Below are 13,106 nucleotides of genomic sequence, written 5' to 3'. Positions count from 1 at the left end.
AAAGCAGCCAGCCAATCTTCACGCCTGCCAATATCTTTTCTTCCTTAAAAGATAGGAAAGCTTCCCATGGATCAATTGCCATTTTTTACATGAGATCAGATTTGGCTCATGGTTACACTGACCCTTCCCCCCCCCCCCCACATCCTTTATTATAAAGGACAGCCTTTTATTTAAGGGGGGAAAAACCTTGTCCTTTAGACTGGCCTAATATGAATTTTCAGTGGGTGTATGTGTGTTTTAATTTGAGGGCCAAATTGTATGTATTTGTTTTAATTGGTTTTAAATTTTATAAATTCATGTGTTTTAATGAGTCCCCTGGGAGAAGGGCGGTATAGAAATCCAATAAACTATAAACTATATTTCTCTTTCAAAAACTTTGAAAAGTTTGGTCATTTAACTTTGACAGCGCCAAACACTTAAGGCACAAGGTTTTTTATACATTCCTTTGAAAAATATGGAAGCAGAATTACCATTGTTTAAATAAGTTTATGTGTACTCTTTTGAGTTTAGATATTTGTAGTAGGATATGCAGTTTTGTAAAGGTTTTTTTGGTTTTCCTCTTTAATTTTCTTTTACTTTAAGGCAAACTCATCAATACAAGCAATTTTTTTTTTTATCCTTGTGGAATCTCTTTTCAGATTTGTCCTTTATTATGCAATATGGTTGTTGTACCTTTCAGAAAACATTATACAATATTATACAATAAGTTGTGTATTATATGCAACATACAATATAGTCTTTGTACCTTTAAGAAAACACCCTATGGAACATAAAATGCCTCCAGGATTACATCTATTGTCTTCAATGGAGGCCTAATGTTCTTTCCCAGAATATTTCATGGAATATTTCAGAATATTAAGCACCATTAAAAAGCTATTTTTATCCAAGTATGCCCATCATCTGACAATGAACTTAACCGTATCAGTAAAAGGACTTAAAGGCATCAGACCTTAAACCCCCTTAGGGTTAAGCTTGGTTTAGTTCTTTAGAGGCTTAGAGTGTCAAAAGAAGCAAGCTTATTTGGTTACTTTATTGGTTCAGAGGGCTGCGTGAACCTCTTAAACCGAATCTTCTTGACATACCGCAAAACATATTTGAGCACCGCTAAAGAGCAAACCTTGTGAAATCAAATTGGGTTCCTGGGGGAACATCCCAGACCCACCCAGTGGAGGTTTTAAAGGGCTCAGGAGCACAACTTACAACCCCAATGGAGCCCAACATTTCAACGGCTAAGCAAGAGCTGTTGTTAAGTGAGCTTTGCCCCGTTTTATGACCTTTCTTACGAATGTCGTTAAGCGAATCACTGCCCTTGTTAAGTTAGTCCCACGGTTGTTAAGCGAATCTGGCTTCCCCCATTGCCTGTCAAAAGGTCGCCAGAGGGGAATCACACGTGATTCCCCAGGAGGACGCTGCAACCGTCAGAAGTACATGCCAGTTGCCAAGCCTCTGAATTTTTGGCCACGTGACTGTGGGAATTAACATAAAAACCGGTCATAAGTCACTTTTTCCAGGACTGTCGTAACCTGGGTCAACTAAGCGAAGAACTAGGCGTCCAGCAGGGTTGTGCGAGGCTTTGGGACTTTCCTCGGCTTTCCCCGTGGCCTCCCATCCCGCGGCTCACCTTTCCCACCAGCCGCTCCAACAGCCAGGTGTAATTCAGCATGAGGGCTCCGCAAGGGCGGCTTGCGCGGCGCCTCCGCGGTCCAGGCTGCCGGCAAAAGGGGGAGCCGGCTGTTCCTCCCCGCGGGCGGCTCCCGAGTGGGCAGCCCAGGCAGGGACGGAGCTCGGGCAGCCGGGAAGGGTCCGGGCGGAGGAGGAGGAGGAGGAGGAGGAGCCGGTGGAGGGGAGCGCCCAGCCGGCCGGGCGCGCTTTGCAACCCGGCGCCCGCGGGGCTTTGCTGCTCCTTTTGCAAAAGAGCCCCGGGATTATTAGGAAGGCTTGCAGACCCTCCCCCCACCAATGCCCCCCCCCCAGGCTCACTTACCGGCCAGAAGGCTCCGCAGAAGCGCCCCCGGGACCCCGAGCAGGCAGCGGCCAGGAGGGGAAGGAAGGGAAGGAAAGGCAAGGCAAGGAGGGAGGGACGGAGGGAGGGAAGGAGCTCACAGAAGCCGGCCGAGCCTCCCCGCCAATCGCTCCGAGCTCCTCCCCAAGGGACCCGGCGAGAGAGGGAGAGACGCCCAGGACCCCAGCGGAGGCAACTCAAGGGAAAGAGAGCCTCTGGGTGTGTGTGTGTGAGAGAGAAACAAAGAGAAAGTGAAAAAGACAGGGAGAAAGAAAAAAAGAGAGAAAGGGAAAGAGAAAGAGGGAAAAAAGTGAAAAAGAAAGAAAACGAGAAAGAAAGAAAAAAGAGAGCCAGAAAGACACAGAAAGAGAAAAAGACAGAAAGAGTAAGAAGTCAAAGAGAAAGGAGAGAAAGTGAAAAAGAAAGAGAAAAAAGTGAAAAGGAAACAAAGAGAAAGTGAAAAAGACAGGGAGAAAGAAAAAAAGAGAGAAAGGGAAAGAGAAAGAGAAAGAGGAAAAAACGTGAAAAAGAAAGAAAACGAGAAAGAAAGAAAAAAGAGAGCCAGAAAGACACAGAAAGAGAAAAAGACAGAAAGAGTAAGAAGTCAAAGAGAAAGGGGAGAGAGTGAAAAAGAAAGAAAGAGAAAAAAGTGAAAAGGAAACAAAGAGAAAGTGAAAAAGACAGGGACATAGAGAAAGAAAAAAGAGAGAAAGGGGGAAAAGAAAGAGAGAGAGACAGAAAGACACAGAAAGAGAAAAAGTCAGAAAGAGTAAGAAGTCAAAGAGAAAGGAGAGAAAGTGAAAAAGAAAGAAAGAGAAAAAAGTGAAAAGGAAACAAAGACAGTGGTGGGATTCAGCTGGTTCGCACCATTTCGGGAGAACCGGTTGTTAACTTTCTGAGCAGTTTGGTGAACTGGTTGTTGGAAGAAATCATTAGGGCAGAGAACCGGTTGTTGAATTACTTGAATCCCACCACTGAACAAAGAGAAAGTGAAAAAGATGGACAGAGAGAAAGAAAAAAGAGAGAAATATGGGAAAAAGAAAGAGAGAGAGACAGAAAGACACAGAAAGAGCAAAAGACAGAAAGGGAAAGAAGTCAAAGAGAAAGAGAAAAGAGAGAAAGTGGAAAAAAGAAAGAGAGACAAAGAGAAAAAAGAGACAAAGAGAAAGAGAGAGAGAAAGACAGAAACAAAAAGAGAGAAAGGGAAAGAAAAGAGAAAGGGAGAGAAAGAAAAAGAGGAAAAAAAAGAGTCAGAGGCAGGCAGACAGACAGAGAGAGAGAGAGAGAGAAAGAGAGGGGGAAGGGGAGGGGGCAGAGACTGGGAATCTCCATCCGGTGGAGCTGAAGTCAGCAAAGGAAGAGTAATAGGTAGCTCAGCTTCCTACTAATCAAAAGTGGCCCTTGTGGTGAAGAAACGCCTGGGCTAGAGAAGTGATTTGCCCTGTTTTCTTCCCAAATACACATGTGTGGGTACACATATGTATACACACATACATAGGCGCTCTCTCTCTCTCTCTCTCTCTCTCTCTCTCTCTCTCTCTTTCACACACAAACACACAATCTTGCCTATAGACTTGAGATTTCTGATGCCTTTCTCCCTCAACTGCGATTCAGATACCACTGAGATACAACTAGCTTTTTGAGAACAGCTGAAGTCTTGGCTGGCGTTATCCACCGTTTGGACATATTCAGGATTATTTTATATGTCTAAAGTACAGGAACTACATGTCAATAAACCGATACTAATTATTTGCTGTTTGTTAGTCAATATTACTTCCAATACAGCTAAAATGTTTTATTTTAATAAAAGAGTTTATTTTTTCCAATGTTTTGCTTACCTCCCAAAGTTCCTCCTAGCCGATCACGATGATATTTTCGGAGAGCCCGTAAAAATCCAGCTTTTCCGGGAAACATCAGTCAGATGGTGCTACCCACTGCAAATTAAATGCATAATTATATATTAGCCTTGTAAGCTTACTCCAAGTCTGCATGATTTCTCCAGATTGTTCCTGATGAGTTGTCAAAACAGGCTTAAAGTATATTTACTACAAGTTAGTTTCAAGCTGACACCTCCTGTTCATCTACCAAGTCTTGGCCTCGGTCTTCCCAAAAAGATTTTCAGGGGAGACTTGAAAACAGAGAAAAAAGCCGGAAGAGCTTTGAATGAAACTTAAGTCTCTGGTTTTAAATGAGGGTCTTTTCACATTGTTAATTTTCTTAAGAAAAGTTTTCAAAGATACAGTTTGACATTTGAACTCCAGTTGGAACTAATTTTTCTGCAAAATGCAAGTAGCCCTTGCCTTCCAAGCATTTGTTTAGTGACCGCTTCAAGTTACAACGGCACTGAAAAATGTGACTTATGTTGTTTTTACTTTTATGACCACTGCAGCTCACCTGACCAAAATTCAGATGCTTGGCAACTGACTCATATTTATGACGGTCACAGTGTCACATGATTTCCTTTTGCGACCTTCTGACAAGCAAAGTCATGCCAAGTTCACTTATCAACCGTGTTACTGACTTAACTGCAGTGATTCGCTTAAAAACCATGGCAAGAAAGGTCGTAAGATGGGGCGAACTCACTTCACAACTGTCTCAATTAGCAACATAAATTCTGAGCTCAATTATGGTCATGAGCCGAGGACTTATGGACGTTTTTGCTACTAATTTGCCCTCCTGAAAGGTTTCCAATTGCAAGTGAGCCATGAGGATTTTCCCAACAGCAGACAATTCAATTAAAATGCCTATGCAAATTCTCAGTCATCCAGGTCATACCGTAGTTGTCTCAAAGGGGCTTTCTCAAAAGGCAACTGAACTGGGTTTTTTTTTCCCTTGAGGAAGAATTTAATTCATTTAAAATTAGATTAAGAATTTATTTAAATGTAAAAAGTTCTCTGTAGCCTGGCCAGACTGAAAAGAAATAATGCAAGCATTTAGACATTGCAATCCACTCCGAGATGCTTAAGGGCCCCCATTCGAGGCAGAGAGAGATATAATATAACCCTAATTTGCTGGAACTACATAAACAACTCCAGCGGATGGGCTTCGTTTCCCTTTCGGTGGGGGATGGGTGGGGTTGCTCTTCCATAGGCTCAAATCATGACAAGCGAACCCGGAAACTGCGCGTCCCTTCCTGCGCTCGGGCGAGTCTACTTTCTTGCTTCTAGAGCCACGGGAAAGAGGGCGGCCGGCGTGCGTGCGTGCCTACGTCACAGTTTCGTGCGTCATGAGGAGCGCGGCGATTGGCGACGCACGGATGGCAGGGACGTGCCCTGCTGGCTATATGAGCTCCGCGGAGGCGCCTCCTCGGCCTTTTTCCGCCTCGTTCTTCGCTCGCGCCGGGGGCTGCCGCCACTAGCGCTCTTCCACCCGGCCTGCCGCCGCCCGCCCGCCCGCCGCCTCAGCCATGATCATCTACCGCGACTGCATCAGCCGTGAGCCGAAGCCCCCACCCCCACCCCGCGCCGCTTTTTTTTTTCTCCACCCCCCCTCTGAACCTTACGGAAGGGTGGGGGAAGGGGAAGGAGGGGGTTCCCCTCGGCGCCGACTGCGCCTGCGCGGCCTGGCATTCCAAGCCGGGGAGCGCGCGCCGGACTCACCCTCGGACTGCGCCTGCGCTCCTCCGGTCTCTGGCGCTAGCGGCCTGGGAGGGAGGGGGGAAAGAGGAAGAAAAAAAAAAAAGAAGCCAGCGCGGTGTGGACGGACCCCTCCCCCCCCACACAGGGAAGCTCCATTGTCTGCGCATGTGTGTCTCCAAGGCGCCGGCCGGGCGCCGGCCGCACTGCGCTTGCGCGAGAGGCCGGGAAGCGAGGGAAGGAAGGAAGGATAAGTCTGCTGCTGCAGTTGCCGCCGTCCGCCTATAGAGGGCGACAAAGGGCTTTGCAAGGAAGGTCTCGCCCCCTAATGGCCGTGCGGGGTATTGCAGGCTGATTTTAATAAGGTTTCTTTTTTCTTCTCCATTTTTGGAGATTTTTTTTTTTTTAAAAAGAAGAATTTCGACAATTGTCTGTCTGGAAAGGCTGTTTAAAGCAGGGGGCTGGACTAGAAGACCTCTAAGGACCCTTCCAAGCCTATGATTCTGGTTTTCTCCCCACCTGGGCTGTGGGGAGTTGGGGAAGGCCTACTTTTTGGGTGGCGTCTGGCTCCCAAGTTTGGTGTTGGCCTCCCTTTGATTTACAGCCAAGGTTACCTGGGGGGAAGAACAGGTGTGGCCCCTCCAGGTCTGGCCTACCTGGCTTGAAGCTTCCTGTTTGCAAATTCTCCTTGCCTGCTTTTCTTGGAAGCTTCTTAGGCTGCAGAAGTAAAATGGCTGATGGTAAAAGTGGGGCTGGACTAGAAGACCTCTAAGGACCCTTCCAACCCTATCCATTCTATGCTTCTCGCCACCTGGGCTGTGGGGAGTTGGGGGAGGCCATGCTTTCTTGGAAGCTTCTTAGGCTGCAGAAGTTAAAATAACTGGTGGCAAAGGTGGGCCTTGGGCCTGCCATGAGGTGGGAGGGGGACTCCTCCCTGCCCCGTGTTGTAGGAACCTGGGGGCTCCTTATGGGGGAAGAAGAGCAAGAGGTATGGTGGGGAAAAAGCTTTCTCTATTTTCGTCCTCTTGCAGAAGATGAGATGTTCTCGGATATCTACAAAATCACAGAAGTTGCCAATGGCCTCTGCCTGGAAGTGGAAGGGAAGGTAGGTGAGAGACAGGCAGGGCAACAGAAAAAGATGGCTGCATGGGGTACAGGTAGTCCTCAACATACGACCACAATTGAGCCCAAAAGTGAGAAATTAGTTAAGTCCATTTTGCCCATCTTATGTCCTTCCTTGACACAGTTACTAAGTGAATCACTGCAAGTTAAATTAGTAAACTGCTTAAGTGAATCTGGCTTCCCCGTTGACTGGTCACAAAAGAGGATCGCATGATCCCAGGACTCTGCAAACCGTCATAAATACAAGTCAGTTGCCAAGCATCCAAATTTTGATCATGTGAGCAGGGGGATGCTACAACAGTTATAAGTGTGACAAATGGTCATACGTCACTTTTTTCAGTGCCACTGTAACTTTGAAGGGTCTGTTATGTGGAGGGCAATTACTATCTAATAAGTATAAGTATAATTTTATTTCTATACCGCCCTTCTCCCGAAGGACTCAGGGCGGTGTACAGCCTATTTAAAAACACAAGACAAACATCAATTAAAAATTTAAAACTATTAAATAAATTCGGCTCAATTTAAAACCCCAGAAATTTAAAAATTTTTTATTATTATATACCCCAATTATTAAATACCCCAATTTAAAATTATTATGTTGATAGTATAATATATATAATATATTTTATATATATTATAATATATTTTAAATAATAGCAACAAGATTGTTAGGTGCTTTTGACAGCAATAAAACCAAATTCTGGATTTAACTTGAAGAAGTAGAGAGGATGAGCAGCCTTTATTACCTGAATTATTCAGAATATGTTTTCTGTTATTTAGCGTACAGATTCTGACTTTAAAATACACTTGTTTGAATTAAGAAGAAAAGCACGTCGGCTCTAATGAACAAGCTTGTTGCAATCCTTAATGTTACGCTTGTCTTATCGGAGTTTCTTGGTTATTTTCAATGTTTCAGATGGTCAGCAGGAAAGAGGGTGAAATTGACGAGGCCTTGATCGGAGGAAATGCATCTGCCGAAGGCCCAGAAGGGGATTGCACAGAGGCCACGGTCATCACCGGGGTTGACATCGTCATGAATCACCACCTCCAGGAAACCTCTTTCACTAAGGAGTCTTACAAGAAGTACATCAAGGACTACATGAAGTCGTAAGTGGGCCCCTCCTCATGGGTGAAGTGAAGTTTGCATAGGTTTGATCCACGGGCCTTTTGAAAAGCTTGTCCCAAAGGTGCTTTTTTCAGGAGGCACCTGGACTTTTTTTTTTTATTTTTATTTTTATTTTAAATTTATATACCGCCCTTCTCCCTGAGGACTCAGGGCGGTGTACAGCCAGAATTAAAAAACATAAAATACAAATATTAAAAAACAATTAAAATATATATAAATTTGGCCCAAAATTAAAAATACAAACCAATTAAAACATTTAAAATTTCTTCTTAAGCCAGCCCGGCTTGCTGGAAAAAGTGGGTTTTAAGGGCACGGCGGAAGGCGCTAAGGTCTTGGATTCTCCTTTCTCTCTCCTTCCTTTCTTTGAAGATGTTTCGCTTCTTATCTAAGAAGCTTCTTCAGCTCTGATCGGATAGTGGGGAATGGAAGGATTTATATTCCTTGCAGGCAGCTGGTTATTTGAGGACACGGATAAACCTCCAAGAGCTTCAGTGACCCTCTAAAAGGATGCAAACGACCAGCTGTCTGCAAGGAGTATTAATCCTTCCATTCCTCACCATCGAGTCAGAGCTGAAGAAGCTTCTTGGATAAGAAGCGAAACGTCTTCAAAAGAAAAACCAGGAAGTCCAGTTGCCTCCTGAAAAAGCACCTTTGGGACAACCATGGCCTGGATGACACAGAATCTCTACAGACTTTTAAAAAGCTTGTAAAATGCAGCCGCCTGTCTCTGTGGATCGAACTGGCTGCTGTACACGCTGGCTATATGGGGCGGGTGGGTGGGATATCTCTTAATTCGTAGATCAGGTCAAATAAATAACCTTTGGGCTGGTAGGTTTGGAGATTTGGTAGGTACAGGTATTCCTTGACTTAACAACTATGTCAAGTTTCAAGGTTGTCTCAAATAAAGTGCTGACAAACTACAGTTGAGCCCAGCCATTGTTGCTAAGTGAGACGGTTGTTAAGCGAGGCTCGTCCCATTTCATTACCTTTCTTGTCACACTTCTTAAGTGAATCAGTGCAGCTGTTAAGTTAGTAACATGGTTGTTAAGTGAATCTGGCTTGTCAAAGGTGATCTCATAACCCCAGGTCACTGCACCCATCATAAATACGAACCGTTTTATGACCTTTCTTGCCCCTGTGGTTAAGTGAATCACCGCAGCTGTTAGTAACCCGGTTGTTAAGTGAACCTGGCTCTCCCATTGATTTTGCTTGTCAGAAGGTCATACAAAGGGACCCTGCAACTGTCATAAGTACATGCCAGTTGCCAAGCCTCTGAATTTTGATCACGGGGATGCTGCAACAGTCGTGAATGTGGAAAAACTGCCATAAGCCACTCTTTTCAGTGCCACTCTTAAGTTTGAAGAGTCACTAAATGAACTGCTGTAACTCAAATATTACCTGCAGTTGCACCTCAGGTAGTTAAGCAGTGAGGAAAGAAAGCAGGAATAGCATCTATCCTAGTAAGAATCTGGGTTGCTGGCTTTACTATTGATTATTCAAGGACCAGGATAGAGGGGGTGTCTCCAGCAATTGTGTCTGTTCTGAGAGACAGCGGCATCAAAATTATGGCACATGTTCCATGATGCCCTTGCACAAACAGCACAATTGTTTAATTTTTAATTTAATTGTTTAATAATTGATTGCTATCGGGTGCCCTTTGCTGACATTCTTCAGTATGGCCCAGGTAACCCAGGTAATTCTATACCACACTAGCTTTTGTGGCAGGGTGGATTTGATTTAAGTCACTAGTAAAAAGGCTTGATTTAAATCAACCCGATTTAAACCATAATTTTTAAAGAGCAGCTGTCACCTCTGCTGTGAAATTGTGTGAATGCATCAGTGCAGTGCATGTTATCTCAGCTTGCAGACCTTGGATTGAATGAGTTTACATTAAAAATGTACATATTGCAGCTACATATTGCTACATAACTGAGCTCCATTTCATGCTGAACAAACTAAATTATTAATGTATCTTAAATAGAAAAGTAAATTTAGATAGATTTTTATTCCAAAGGCATTTTATTAACGTAAATTTGATAAAAATAAAAGAAATCCAGTTTAAATTTTTTAAAAAACCGATTTTTTTAAAATCAATTTTTATCCACCCTGTTTTGTGGCCATGCGTAGATCTTTGAATCTTCCATAGTCCTCAGCTTACGACCATAATTGGAAAGCAGAATTTCTGTTGCTAAGCAAGGCCACAGTGAATTGCACCACAATTTTAATCTTCTTTTGCCACAAGTTGTTAAGTGAGTCACTGCAGTTAGAAGTGAGTCACTGCAGTTGTTAGGCAAATCTGACTTCCACGTCAGAAGCTGACTAGGATGGTTGCAAATGGGGATGACGTGACCCCCAGCATCATTTTTTTTTTCTTTCTCCAGAATCAAAGCCAGGCTTGAGGAAACTAAACCAGAGAGAGTAAAGCCTTTTATGACGGGGGCAGCTGAACAAGTAAAGCACATTCTTGGAAACTTCAAAAATTATCAGGTGGGTTCAAAAAGCCTCTTTGCTTCCCCTCCCAAAATAGATCAAGTCTATGTGACTCTATGGGGACGCGGTGGCTCAGGGGCTAAGACGCTGAGCTTGTCAATCGAAAGTTCAGTTCAGCGGTTCGAATCCCAGTGCCGCGTAACGGAGTGAGCTCCCGTGACTTGTCCCAGCTTCTGCCAACCTAGCAGTTGGAAAGCAGGTAAAAAATGCAAGTAGAAAAATAGGGACCACCTTTGGTGGGAAGGGAACAGCGTTCCGTGCGTCTTCAGCGTTGAGTCATGCCGGCCACATGACCACGGAGAGGTCTTCAGACAGCGCTGGCTCTTCGGCTTTGAAACGGGGATGAGCACCGCCCCCTAGAGTCTGGAACAACTAGCACATACGTGCGAGGGGAACCTTTATCTTTTATGTGACCCTGTATTTATTACTGTAATTTTCTACAGACTCAAAACACATTTTGTCAAATATCTGGATTTTATTTTAAAACGATTTTGGGTATGGTTGGGGGGGGGGCAGCTTTTTCAACTTCAAGTCTGACAAGCAAGATTCTCTAAATTCTAAGGATCGACTAAGTTCAGTGTTTTGGGGACCCCCCCCCCCCAATCTGGCCGTTCCATGTCTAAAATGTTAAATGTGCCGGGAGATGTCTAGGAAAACCTCTCGTTTAGAAGTATCTTTTTAACGGGTGACATTTCTTCCTCTAGTTTTTTGTAGGCGAGAATATGAATCCAGATGGCATGGTGGGGCTACTGGACTTCCGCGAAGATGGCGTGACCCCCTATATGATTTTCTTTAAGGACGGATTAGAGATGGAGAAATGTGTAAGTATGGATTGACAAGGCGGGTGGGAAAGATGCAGACGGGAAACAGCAGCTCACAGCACGGAAGTTGTAGGTAGCCGAGTCAAGCTCTTAACAGAAGAGTAGCACAGTTCTAACAGCCGCCAGTTTTTGAAGTCTATAACCAGTGGAGGAACAAGACGGAGAATAACTCTTATTTCTAATGTTAGCTTCAAACTTCACAGTAACTCTTGAAACATCACAGTTCTCCTGCTGTGGTCTTCCCCCATTTCATGGTCTTTCTTCAGTAATACAGGCAGTCCTCAACATGCAATCCCAATTGAGCCCCACTGTTTCTGTTGTTAAGCAAGACAGTTGTGAATGGCTTCTCCATTGTCAGGTGGCAAAAGCCTGAATTTTGATCAGGGGGCCAGGGGAATGCTGCGGCGGTGAACAAGTCGTAAGTCCCGTGTTTTCAGTGCCATTGTAAATTTGAACAGTCACTAAATGAACTCTGGTAAGCCGAAGACTGCCTGTAATTAAAAAAAAAAAAAAGAGTATACCTAACCTGGCTGAGCTGTGTTAGTTCTAAAAAAAAAGTCTTGTTAATTAATCTTAAATTTTATATGTTGTGTTTTACCATGGCTGTTCACCGCCCTGAGTCCTGTTGGAGAAGGGCGGTATACAAATTAAATAAATAAATAAATAAATAAGTAAGTAATAATAATAATAATAATAATAATAGTAATCTATTCTGAATATTGCTGTTGAGGCCGTTACAGCTGGCCTTTTCTTTTTCCTTCCCTTCCAGTGTTGCTTCTGGTTGAGAAGATGTTCATCCCACTTTCCTTTTTTCAAACAACAATATGTGTGTGTGTGTGTGTGTGTGTGTGTGTGTGTGTGTGTGTGTGTGTGTGAGAGAGAGAGAGAGAGAGAGAGAGAGATTTCTTTCCTTAAGGCTAAGCATCACCTGATAGGCCGGGAGCGATTCTGATTCCTCTCTGGCTTGCATTAAGATGCCAGAGTGACTCTCCCTGCGCTTTCTGCCTGCCCCGATTCCGTAGCAGCTCAGATTGAATAAGGGAGAACATTTTAAGAAAAAAGGGGGGTGATGGTGGAGGGGAATGAGATGCTGGTGTTGGGTCTGACAAAAACGACCCGGTAACGATCGCAGGCGACTAACTTCCATTCATTCGTTTCTCAACAGTAACAAGACATCAAATCATTCCGAATCATTTGTCATCATAATTGGCTGCTGCTCTTTATTCATCAACAAAGCATCATGACTCAACAATGTCTGAAAAAAAAAAAAAAACTGGACTGATTGATATCATCTTGAGCTTTAATTTGATTTATTTTGAAAAAAAAAAACCCTCCCCCCCGAATTATAATTGAAGTGTGGAGAGGCATTGGTTTTTGTTTTTTTTTTAAAGAGAAAAAACAAACTTGTCTTGTAGGCTGTCTAAAATAAAAAAAAAAAAAAACACAAACTCATTTAAACCCAGCCTAGGTGATGCCTCTTGGTTTAATGTGTTGAGCGGGCTTCTCGTAGCTGTTGTGCATCAATAGAGTGGCCTTTAGTGGTTGTGTCTCCAGATACCGGGACCTGGAAACTGGAAGTTCAGTTGGCCACCCCCTGAACTTGCTTTTTTTTGTTGGGGGAAAAAAAACATCTAACAAAGAAAGCAGCTTGACTTTCTGAAGCGGACTTGACACCTTTTTAACAACTCACGATAACTACTCGGACGACAATCCCGGGAGAGGCCTGGATGTGTGGTGTGGCTTTTGCACGCTAATCTCGAGTGTTTCACCAGCGAAGGAGAGAGAGAGAGAGATGGCAATTTTTTTTCGACAAAACATATCATGCTGATTGAGCAGAAAAGTGGGAAGAGAATTCTTGGCCGCGGAAACGAGAATATTGGGCAAACAACCGACACATTCGCGAGGCATTGCTTACGTGCTGTAATACGAAATAACTGTAATTTAAATACATGAGTATAATACCAATTGAA

General features: G+C 43.9%; 2 protein-coding genes and 1 non-coding gene across 5 annotated transcripts in view; 2 read left to right on the top strand and 1 right to left on the bottom strand.

The window, feature by feature from the left end:
- The window catches only part of SLC25A30 (solute carrier family 25 member 30), a 26,877-nt gene extending 21,130 nt beyond the window's left edge, over positions 1-5,747 (bottom strand). The window contains exons 1-2 of one of the 3 annotated variants that reach the window (XM_087895603.1): positions 5,602-5,747; positions 3,841-3,936 (exon numbers count right to left, since the gene is read on the bottom strand). Coding sequence is in view for 1 of the 3 variants with exons in the window: in XM_087895602.1 (XP_087751728.1) it covers positions 1,622-1,663 (42 nt within the window). In the remaining 2 variants the exon portion in view is untranslated. Of the gene's footprint in view, positions 1-1,621; positions 1,764-1,984; positions 2,144-3,840; positions 3,937-5,601 lie in introns of those variants that run through there. The other 2 variants (XM_087895605.1, XM_087895602.1) reach the window with 2 other exon arrangements.
- Positions 5,205-13,106, top strand: TPT1 (tumor protein, translationally-controlled 1). The gene is made up of 6 exons (XM_060686494.2): positions 5,205-5,436; positions 6,609-6,682; positions 7,616-7,806; positions 10,207-10,312; positions 11,020-11,136; positions 12,302-13,106. Exons 1-6 carry the CDS (start codon positions 5,409-5,411, stop codon positions 12,302-12,304), a joined length of 519 nt encoding a protein of 172 aa, XP_060542477.1. The 5' UTR covers positions 5,205-5,408; the 3' UTR covers positions 12,305-13,106.
- On the top strand, positions 12,056-12,187 carry LOC117667424 (small nucleolar RNA SNORA31). Its single transcript, XR_004592040.1, has one exon. It is a non-coding gene; the product is annotated as a small nucleolar RNA SNORA31 (small nucleolar RNA).

The sequence above is a fragment of the Pantherophis guttatus genome, chromosome 5 (genome assembly GCF_059756535.1).
Source record: "Pantherophis guttatus breed Tessera chromosome 5, ASM5975653v1, whole genome shotgun sequence".
Lineage (NCBI taxonomy): Eukaryota > Metazoa > Chordata > Lepidosauria > Squamata > Colubridae > Pantherophis > Pantherophis guttatus.
The sequence above is the reverse complement of the archived record's forward strand: the minus strand, read 5'-3'. Positions and strand labels throughout refer to the sequence as shown.